The sequence below is a fragment of the Athalia rosae genome, chromosome 8 (genome assembly GCF_917208135.1).
Source record: "Athalia rosae chromosome 8, iyAthRosa1.1, whole genome shotgun sequence".
Classification (NCBI taxonomy): domain Eukaryota; kingdom Metazoa; phylum Arthropoda; class Insecta; order Hymenoptera; family Athaliidae; genus Athalia; species Athalia rosae.
In genome coordinates, this window is record NC_064033.1 from 3362637 (window position 1) to 3374349 (window position 11713).

At 44.0% G+C, this 11713-nt stretch overlaps 1 protein-coding gene across 2 annotated transcripts in view; it reads left to right on the forward strand.

Annotated features, from left to right (window-relative positions):
• Nucleotides 1-10177, forward strand: part of LOC105684970 (homeobox protein caupolican) — a 30886-nt gene extending 20709 nt beyond the window's left edge. For both annotated transcript variants that reach the window (XM_048659258.1, XM_020851779.2), the window contains exons 4-5: nucleotides 7550-7854; nucleotides 8161-10177. In XM_048659258.1, coding sequence (XP_048515215.1) covers nucleotides 7550-7854; nucleotides 8161-9146 — 1291 coding nt within the window. In that variant the 3' untranslated portion in view covers nucleotides 9147-10177. The remainder of the gene's footprint in view (nucleotides 1-7549; nucleotides 7855-8160) is intronic.
• Nucleotides 10178-11713: the final 1536 nt, after the last annotated feature.

Below are 11713 nucleotides of genomic sequence, written 5' to 3' on the forward strand. Positions count from 1 at the left end.
CGCCGTAAATTTCTCAACTTTTGTTAAATTCTTATTCTATTAATTACTCATTCTTCTTCGAGATCTCGTTCGATTGGACGAGGAAGAGAGGAAAAATAATTGAATTAAAATAGAAGATAGAATTTTTAATTAAAAATAGAAAAAGAAAAAAAAAAAACAAAAAGACGAATTCCGAACGCGAGTTGCGTGTGGGTTATTATATCCCGTTCGGTTGCGTGTATATATATATATACATATATATATATTTTATTGCATTTAATGCGGTATATATTATAGAGAAAAGGAAGTGCAGCATGTTAGATACAAGTTTGTATCTCACAAAGTGATATCGAAAGTTATATATATATAAAGCCAACGTGCGTTATCTAATATCGTATAATGTACTCTTGAAATTATTAACTCCCCATAATTCACTTCCATTGTATATATATGTATGTATATATAAACCAACTCGATACTTCTCTTAGTTAGCTTTACACCGACATACACACGCCGCATAATACGATATTTAATAATGTACGTACTTATAAGCGGTCGTTAGGCTGCCATGAGTTCTTCACGTCCGTCTCTCTCTCTCTCTCTCTCTGTCTCTCCCTCTCTCGTTTTATTTTCCACTTTTTCTTTTCTTTTTTACTCAACTTTCGATCCATCTCTCTCGTCCGCCGCCAGTTACTACGTTATTCGATTCTTTATCGCCGTTTGTATCCGAGTAGGAGAGAGGGCCTAATAAAATACACTTTGATAGCCGGGGTAGCGAGTATACGTGTGGGTGATACCAGAATGCGATGCCAATGCGAACGAAATATACGTACGAAATAAAACTAATGAAATGAATTTACACATATTATACGTTTGTACAAGATGGAGAAAAAAAAAAAAAAAAAAAAAAAAAACGAGAACGGGATTGGTATAACGTCAACATTTCAATAAATTAGCAGATATAATCGACCCGCGACTGACCCCTACAACTTATTTCTCTCCTCTTTTTACTCCTTCGTTTATTTCTCATCTCGTTCCTATACCCCTCTCTCTCTCTCGCTCGTTCGGTGTCTGCATCTCGTACCCGAACCGGGCCGTGCATCGGAATTGATTACAGACTCTTGACGAGCACGACGAGTGTTTTTTTTTTTCCTATTCATTTTTCATTAACTCAACAGTCTGACATTTTTCTCGCCACTTTTTCCAACGATCGTCCGGCCGATTGATTTTCGACTACGAGAAGAAAATAAGAGAGTAGAGAGAGAGAGAGAGAGAGAGAGAAAAGAGAAACGACTGAGAATAGTTTTGAAAATTCGTCTGCGGAACTTTTTTCCCTTCCTCGCGCACGTGAATTCCGTACGCTCAATTCGCTTGTTGGAATCTTTGGGGTGGTGACGCACTTCCGGTTCGACGTTTCACGGAGTCTAGGGTCCCCGTGTTCCCGCCTCACGCGTTCGTTAATTCACTTTGTATGCAAGGAAGCGATCGCGTAGTACATACGACGGTGCGGAGGTGCAGGTTATCATCATCCAGTCGAACGAACTAGTCGCGTCGCGTCGGCTCGAGTTCCTAAAGCTTTACTACCTGTAACCCACCCCCCCCCCCCCTGCCGCCCCTGCCGTCTTTTCAATTCTTACCTTTTTTTTTCCCCCGATCTATTCGAATTTTATACACGCGTGCATTAACACAAAACTCCTCGTGTAAACCGAACGGGAAATCTTGTCCGCATCTTTTACATTTTCCCTTGTTAACTGCACCGGAACTTCACCTTCTAACAAACTCGAATTTCTAATTTTCAACCACCGAAGGAAAAATTCATTTTCGAAATGATGCGACACGGCAAACTTTTGAACTTTTGGTTAGAAAAATAATCGAGAAACGATCGAATGATTTTTGAGGAGATTCGTTGTTTTTTTCTTTTTTTTAATTTTAATTTGCCTCTTTTCGTCCAAGGGCAGTACGGGATAGTAGGTAAATGATTGGGTAAAATAGAGGGACGGCCTGGTTTGATTAACATACACCGCGGAGGCGCGCAGAAAGATTGAATAAAAAAAAGAAAAGTAGAGAGAGAACGAGAAGCGAAGAAGAAGGAGAAGAAGAAGAGAGAAAAAGTAACGAAAGAAAGAAAGAAAGAAAGAAAGAGAAAGAAAGAAAGAGACGAAGAAATACAAAGAGGAAAAGAATAAATAACAAATGGAAGCAGTAACGTTGGCATGCGCGGTCGCGAGGTCGGGATCGCCCGGGTTAACGGTCTCGCCTTTCCGCCGGATTGGCCCTACTTCCGGAGACATATAGGGTAGACAATAACCAACGACGACAGCTCCTTACACGATTATACACGCGTATAACTAACTTCGAGTTACAACTGACAATGAACCAGCGGCTCGTGAAACACGTCCTAATGACGACATATCCGACAAAACTCGTTGGATAACCCCATCGGGAAATCGTATTACGATCGAACGTATACGATCGTCGGTTAATTTATTTCTACGTTTGACGCGGTGGCTCACGGTGGTCCGAAAAATAAAATGGGCCCATTCGTTCGAAACGGCGAGGGAAACGTGAACGGGAAAAGGAGTACGTGAAGTTTCGCTTCGTTTTTTTTTGTCGGTGATGAAAAAAAAATCTCTAACGACGTATTCTTTCCATCCAGATTTTTGCGATCCGATGTTCCAAATATTCGGAAGTTCGGAAAATAGGAATATCCGAGAACGCGGAGGTCTATGTCTGTCCACCCTGGATCAAAATTCACCTCATTCCGAAGCTCCATTAATTGTTTCTCCTAATAGTTGCTTCTCGAATGTCTTAGACTCTGCGATCAAGATTGAAATTCTTCAGCACCACCTGTCTCGTCATTCCGGCCATAAATATTTCAAACCTTCCGGTCTCCCTTCTCGTTCTCCTCCGTCAATCTCGAATCTCTCAGCAAACGCATGAATTTCGCCGCCCCGAATCCTCCAGAAACGAAAAAAGAAAAGATCTTCTCCTTCCACGAGAGCTTTTTCTCATTCCCGATTCGAGTGTAATTTTTTTTTTTCTCTTTCTCCGGGTCATCCAGTGCGCGGGTGACGATGTTCCACCGAAACGTACTCTGCGTATTCTACGTCGCATAGATTACGTAGCTACAAAATGCTCGACGCGACTCGTCGAGTACGGGCCAGTGTTTTTCGGAAGGTTGTCGATCCGTCCGTCGAGCGACCGATTATTACCGGCGAACATCAAGCTCACACTTCATCGTTCATTCGGCCATAATTCACGCTTGGGTCACACGTCCGTTCCGATTTCTCCGATGTATCGTCGAAATCGTTACGTTCGAGATACGCGTCGAATTGGTTTTTTTTTTTTTTTTTTTTCTACCCGAGACGAGCAAAATTTGTCGAACGATCACGTAAAAAGCTGTGCGAAAAAAAGGAATTCTTCCTCCGTTTGTGGATCGCTAGAAAATTTCATTGAGAAAGGAACAGCGAAAAATAGAATGAGAATAAAAATCGTACTCGGCTTTACAATGTCCCCGACCGTATGTTAACAAAACGCGGCCATACGACACGCATAATTACCGCTACAAATACTGATTCATACGACGATCGGCAATAACAACGCGGACGTACATTTACGTAGCGAATTTATTTGCCGCGCAGACATCGGGCGTACGCGTGGCGCCTCTTAATTCTCACCTCATTATACATTCGACGGACGACGACGCGTCGAAGGAAAAAATGAAAAAGAAACGGAAAATACACCGCGCTACTCCGAGAATTGATACCGACGAAAAGGGAGAATGAAACTGTAACGCGATTCCAGCGTAGCGCGTCGACGAAATTTTTCTATTTTCGTTTTTCTTCCTCGCCGGATCGGCGGTTCGACTCCTCGCGCGGAACGGGGTGAAAAAAGTCATCTCGGTTTCTCTCCTCTTCTTGAAAAATCTCCTTGTTTTTTTTTTTTTTTTTTTCTCTCGACACGCGGACCGACTACCGACGTCGCGTTCGTACCGTCACGAGCAGAAACGATTTGGAAAGGGGATTCGGACCACGCCCCGCAGAATGTGTCGGTGACTTTTCGGAAGCTGGATGACTGAGTGACTGGTTATAGCGATTTTCAACGTCACGGAGTCGGCCGCCCCTCCCCTCCGTCCTTCTTCACATTAGTATTATACGACTAGGACGAGGTTAACCCTTGCGGCGGACCGGGGACGCCGGTGTAACAAAAACCCATCCCCTGCCTCGAGTAACCGGGTCATTAAACGGCCGTACATCATCCGTGGGAGACGTAACGAAAAGCGGGGTTGCCCGCTCGTCTCCGTCGTCGTCGTCGTCGTCGTAACGTACCCGACGGTGAATATACACACCGCACGTCGTCCGTGTAACGACGGAAACGAGCAGTCGCCACCCGACGTCATCCCCGTATAGTCGTCGTCGTTAGCCAACGATACACGGGACACCGGAAACATCCCCTCGCGCCTACCCGATCCGTCGCACACCCCGACCGACCACTCGACGTCCTCGAAACTCCTTCGATTTCCTTCGAACGGACTCTCCGCTCTTCTCGGTAGGACTTTGAATTCCCATTGATTTGAGACATTTTTTACCGATCTGAAAAATTCCGAGCGCAGCGTCGCGCTGTTCGGAGGTACGAGGGTAATCATTCGCTCGGACTTAGGAGGATGACCCCGTTGGCCGGGTCGTACGTATCGTTTTGAGAAGATGGCGTCACAGTTGGAAGTCGGGGAGTGTATCGAATGGCTGCAACGCGTCGGGTGGTGGGCCGTCCGGTGGCGGGCACCCTTCGTGCCGAAGCTGATAAAAGGTGGTGGCGCGCGTAGCGAGGGTTGGTTCGACCTAATGCCGTTCGGATATCATCCCCCTCTTTCGAGGGGGGAACCGTATTGTAACTGGCTGTAACCACGCTGTAAACGGGGTGTTACCGGATCCGTCGAGGTGTAAGAGAGGCGGAGTCTCTTACCTGTGCGATTGTTACGCCGAACGGAAAACGAGCGTAGGTCACGCGTACCCGCGGACGCACACCTGTACGAAAAGAAATCGAATCGCCGCGAGAGGATCGCCCCAAAAAAAATTCATTCCATTAGGCGAGGAGCGTTAAAATTTCGCTCGATTCGACCCGCGGGGAGATTGATGGTCGGACGAAGAAAAAAAGAATTTCGTTCGCGCGGGGGTTGGACTCCGGGGTGGGGGGGGGGGGGGGGTGGGTGGCGATTACCGATTACCATGGAAACAAACGTGGTACCCGATACGCGATCGGTTCGCGCGTGATAGAAAGGGTTGTTGCCCGATCGCTCCCACGTAGTTACGTACGTATATCTCGCGCTGAAATTCCCGTAGAACGCGAAGGGTTGTGGTTCGCACCGGTGCCGTCGGCCGACGCCGTTCTCACCCCTGCGACGCGAACGGATTCGCAGGAGGCGAGTGGAGAAAAATGTACGCGAATTCGATCGCCGGTTGAAAAAAAAAAAAAAAATGCGAGGCGTCGGGTAGAACGGTGAGAAACGTACCGGTTGCATCGGGGCAACGGAAACGCGTCGGTGCGGGGTGCCGGTTTTCGGGTCGGCTCGGCCGTAGTCCGAATCGCCCGAGCCACCCACCCGGGCCGCCGCCCGCCCGTTATCACGAGTAACAAGTTCCCACTCTGATTTTTTAATCCGATCCCCCCCATCCGGGGTGTTGAATTTTAAAATAACTGCAGAACGCCATTTGCTCCTCGGAATGGAGAAAGCCACCCGCGCGGGGGTTAAGCCACCCCCTCCCTCGTCCACATTTTTTTTTCTCACTCCGGTTTACCGTCCCTTCTTTTTTCCGTCTGTCATTCCGGGGGGGTCGTTCGTTCGTCCGTTCGTCCGTTCGGTCGGTCGGTCCGCGCGTCCGAATAGGACAAAATAGAAGAACGGACTAACGGAGTGACGCGTTGTCGCGCCCCACACGTACGTACCAACGCGGGGCACGTATGAAAAATACATAGGATTTGTAAGCGCGTATGTATAACGTGTACGTGTGTGTGTGTATAGAGGTATGCGAAACCCTGTAGAACTCTCTGCGCGATGCCAAATTGAAATGTTTAGCGCCTCCGTTTCAGCGGCTGTGATCCCGCATGCACGGGAAGGGCAGATAAGTGACAGTTTTATTAATTTCCCATCTCCCGTACGCCGTCTCCCTCGGGTTTATATGCGCCAACCCGGTCCCCACCCCCGCCCCCGCCCCTCACTCCTTCTCTTTCTTTCTTTCTTTATTCCGCTTGCCGCCGCACCGATCGTCCACGCGTCCCATATCCGTTCTCCACCAAGTTTCCATCCCCGTGTACTCACACTGACACACGCACACGACGTACTCCATATACCGACGTCCTTAGAGCGACGCGAACTCGGCAGGGGGCGAAATAAAAGCCAATATCCGCGTGACGCGAGTCTCTCGCACACCGACACCACCGTCGAGAAAAAAAAAGAAAAAAAAAAGGAAAAAAAAACGGAAAAGTCGCTCTGCCCCGCGTCACGTATAACTTTATACATACGGGTGTATCTTTATAAGGAGTAAGCAGCGGTAAGCACGCTGAAACATGGGCGACAGTGAGCTTTTTCATGCTCGGTTATTTTATTTTATTTTTTTTTTTCTTCTTCTTCTATTCATTCATTTCACTCGTGCACCTTTGCATTTCCATCGCATCCGGGAGTCTCGGTTAGAGGGAAGAGCGAAGACAAAAAAAAAAAAAAGGAAAAGGAAGAGAGCCAAAAAATAAAAAATAAAAAAGGGTAAGGATAAAGTGGATGGCGAGAAAAAAAAAAAAAAAAAGAAAGAAAAATAATCGTACACCTAACCAGGGTGGAATTTTTTTCTCTCTCCGGGCAGTCCCGCGAGTAAGGAAATTTAATTTCAATCCCGTCGATTCAGCAGTTATACCAAAGTTTAATCTTTGATAAGGGTTAGTCTTTTAGTAATGGGATCCTAGAGGGTCCCCGGCGCTGCGAGGGTCGCAGGGCGGAAAGCGCTTAAACCGTTAGATAGAGATCTGCAGTTGAAGCTGCGAGAGAGGCCGGGGGAGCTCGGGAAACTGGAAACTGAGAGTCGGAAGGCGGAGGTGCGATTCCTGGCACCACCCGTACGATTCCGTACTCCCTTTTAGCCGGTCTCTCCGATTGTCGAGACGAGCCCGACGGTTAGCCGTAGGTAGCGAGAAAACTGCGAATTTTAACCCCTCTCCCCCACCCCCACCCCTCGGCAAAGCTCCTCGTTACACCGAAATCCCGTGATTGGATAAGTTTTCTGACAGCGGTCTCCAATTTTTCCTCCCTCTTTTTTGCCTTTTTTTTTTTTACGCTCTTTCCTTCTTCTTCTTTTTGGATTTTTATTCCCCAACGTCAACGCAGCTACGGTCTTTGTCTCTCCGCCAAAAAAAAAAAATTGAAGTGAACCGAAAAAACTGATTCTTAAAACTGACTGAAAAGCAAGAGAGGAAGAAAAAATTAAGAATCGGTTTTTTTTGCGACTGATTGCGAAAGAAGTTTCTCTCGATTTTATTTTTACCATTGTTTTTTTTTTTTTCCCCCTCCTGGGTTTTGTTGCAGTTATGGCATGGACCTAAATGGAGCGAGGAGGAAGAACGCCACCCGTGAAACGACCAGTACATTAAAGGCGTGGCTCAACGAACACAAGAAAAATCCTTATCCGACCAAAGGCGAGAAAATTATGCTGGCTATCATCACGAAAATGACCCTTACACAGGTATCGACGTGGTTCGCCAACGCCAGGCGACGACTGAAGAAGGAGAATAAAATGACGTGGGAACCCAGAAACAGGGTGGAAGACGAGGATAACAATAACGAGGACGACGACAGCGGGAGAAAAAGCGTCGACGAAAAAGACCGATTAGGTAAGTGTTATCCAATCCGATCCGAGCGCTCTTCCGCGCAACCGATTTCTTTCCATTAAAAATTCGTAATCGCGGCGCCTCGAAGGAACGAAAAAACAAAAAAAAAAAAAATGATCACCACAAAAACCGAGCAAACTCTCGCGGTACGCGCTCCCTCCCATTTTCATCGTCGATTCGTTCGATCGATTTCGCGGTAAACGAGAAGAAGCGAAGGAAAGAAAAGATCCTTGTATACGAAAGGGAGCTTCGAATCGGGTGTGTCGTTTTCAAAACCATTCTGACAAAATCCAATTGGTCTGTCCGCAGACTCGAAGGATTCTGGCACGGGTTCGAGCGAGGACGGCGAACGTCCGGCCCACCGATTAGACATGCTCCACGGAAGCGGCGGTGTGCCGGTCGGTCTTCATCAGGGTAGAACGGAGAGCGAATGGAGCGAATCTCGCGCGGACAGCGGTCCCGACAGTCCCGAGTGCCTCTACGATCAGCGCGAGCCAAGGCATCCGTTGCACCTGCAGCATCCCGCTTACCTCGCCACCGCCCACGGTCGTCTTTTGCAGCACCATCCGTCCCCCGAGAGCACGTCGCCCAGCGGACATCACCTTCCGCCCAGCACCAGCGCCTCCTCCACGGGGGGTGGTCCGGTCAAACCGCGGATATGGTCGCTGGCCGACATGGCGAGTAAAGACGGCGACCACCACCACCACCACCATCACCAACAACAACAACAACAACAGCAACAACAACAACAACAACAACAGCAAAGTCCCAATCAAACGATATCGGGTCTTTCGTCGCCCTACGGCAACGGCGGGGGGGGAGGAGGCGGCGGAGGCGGTGGAGGCAAACTGGTGAGTCCGTTGGCCAGTCGAATACCGCCCCATCATCCCCTTCACCCGGCGATGCACCCCGGTTCGCAATTCGTTCGTCCTCACCCCGACTTCTACCGTAATTTCTACGGCGCCTCTCACCTCGGCTCCTCGGACATGTCCCTCCTGGAGACGTATTCCAGGCTCGGTGGCCTCGGCGGTGTTATGCCGGCGGCGGTCAGCGCACCCAGCATACTGACCTCCTCTTCGTCCTCGTCGTCCGGTACGGCCAAACCGTTTCCTATGAACGGCGGTGTCACGGTACCCGGTCCACCCGGTCCGGGTTCCGGTATTCTTCTCACGTCGACGTCCGGTGTATCGCCCTCGTCCTCCTCAACGGCGTCGTCCGGTGCTTCGGAACAGTCACCCCATCCCACAGGTAACACCCTAGCGCCAACGGAGCTCAAATCTCCCGGCAGAGTCTGATCCCTCGATATAACACGAAATACGCGAATTTCTTCTGATAACGTTAATAATAATTATTATTACAATTATGATAGTAATAACAATAATAATAATAATAATAACAACAATAATAATAATACTAATAACAACAACAATATCAATATCAATAATAACGGTAACCGTATGAATAATAATAATAATAATAATAATAGTAATAGTAAAAGTATGGATAAAAAATGATAATGATAAGGATAAAATGCGGACATTGCTTATAATATCGTAGGAAGTGAAAAGGGATGAAAAAAAAAAAAAAATCGAGTGAAGAATAAATTGAGAACTGCGTGAAGAACCTCGAGATCCAATGGCAACGCGAACCGCATCGCGAGTTATCGATTATTTTAATATATAGAGTATATGAAAAAAAATAAAAAAGAGATGAAAAACAAAACGTTTGGAACGAAGGAGAAAAAGAACTTAAGAAAAATTAATTGATACCAATTAAATAAATGAACGAACAATCGAGAAACGAAAAGTGTGTGGCTGACAATAAACAGACTTCAAATATTATTGTAAATTAGTGTACAGAGAGAGACTGAACCCCATTGAGAGAATTTCGCTTTTTTCCCCCCACAATCCGGAAATGATATCCCCCAAATCTCGTGTAACCCCTACGATTTTATTCCAGATTTTTTTATTCGCGAGATAACGTTGTCGATTTTGATTTCACCCCCATTTCGTCCGAACGTTATAATTAACACGACACGCGTTCATAGTATTCATTTTACCGCGTATGAAATTCTGTCCCCGTTTTCTCCTCCTCGTATTTCTTCGCACTCCAGAAATAAGAAGCTAAACAAATTAACGAACAAATAAGAATAACGATAACGATACATCCTCCCCGAAACCCCTGGATCAAATACCATTGGCAGAACGAACAAAAATAATTAACGAAATAAAAAAAAAAAAAAAAAAAACAACTTTACCGAGATAATTGAAAAGCTAAAATTGAACGAAGAAAAAATACAAAAATTCAGAAAAAAAAATGGAAGAAAGAAGAAAAATCATTATGAAAATTAAATTGAATGAAATGATAAAGAAAAAAATTGTAGCCTATATACATATATATATATGAAAATATATATATATAAATATACCTGAATACTTTATAGCTACAGTTATAAATTATAAATAAAATACATAATAACAATTATCACTCTATCGAATTGAAATTAACACTATACATATAAATATTATATTATATATATTATATATATATATATGAAAAAAAAGTTATATCATTCTGATTAGTATCATGATTATTATCATTATCATTGTCATTATTATTATTATTATTATTATTATTATTGTTATTAATCTCATCATTATTATTAGTATCATCATAATTATTATCGTACTTATTATCATCATTGTCATAATTATTTTAAAAATTATTTATGCGTTTGTAAATAGTAACGTCGAGGGCTGGTCGAGCATCCGGCAAATGTATATGTATTGTATGTAGAGTAGGTATATAATTATTATTATTATAATATTAAAATAATAATAATAATTACTATTATTATTTCGATCGGATTCTAATCATAATTCACATGAACGAAGGTGATTATTATAATTAAAATTATTCTGATAATTATTAGCATTATTATTATTATCATTATTATTATTATTATTATTATTAATATTATTATTATCTTGTTATCCCAATGTTTGAAATATAATTGAAATATACAGACCCTATACATATATAATAATATTATATTATATATATATAATATCGTCGAGTCGGACGAGAAGAAAATGATCACGTCGTTAAGCGCGAGTAGGTATATGAATGATGAATAATTAATTACACGGTAGTCAAACTCGAAAGAAAATAATGACGAACGAGAAGAGGAAAAAGTAAAGGACGAACGAAAAGTAAAAAATTAACACACGCGTACACGTTACACGGAGACACACACTCGCGTATATGCAAACGTACGACGACGAGCAAACACAATTTTCAAGGAGAACGAGTGGATCAAATTGCGCGGGTGCGATAGATTTTGAAAAAAAAAAAAAACAATTCGATATTCATAAACAACACTTTGAATTTTTGATTTCTGATTTTTCTTTCCTCCCTCGAATCTTCGACGGTCGAAATTTTATTTGAAAATTTACTTGCACCTGCGTTTTGCGAACTGTTCTTGTGTACAGTATATGAATGAATAAAGAAAAATCGTACTGGGCTTTAAATATTAAGTATACCTACTGTTATTTTTATTTCAATTTTATTTTGTTCTCTGATTTTTTCTATTTTCCAGTTCCACAATTTTTTCGGAAATGAAAAATGAATTCAAAATAAAATGATATTTTATACACGTTGCTAATTTTTTCTCAAAATTTCTATCTTTTTTTTTTTCAACCCTTCACCGGTCGCCTCACAGTTTTTCCCCAAATTTTCTCTCTTCTTCTAACGTTCTGAATTTTTTTTTACGTTTCGTAATTTCAATCGAATTTCAAAGACACGTCGCATCGTCGTAACAATTATTCCTACGAATTCCTATCGCATAATTGACGAGCGAGCG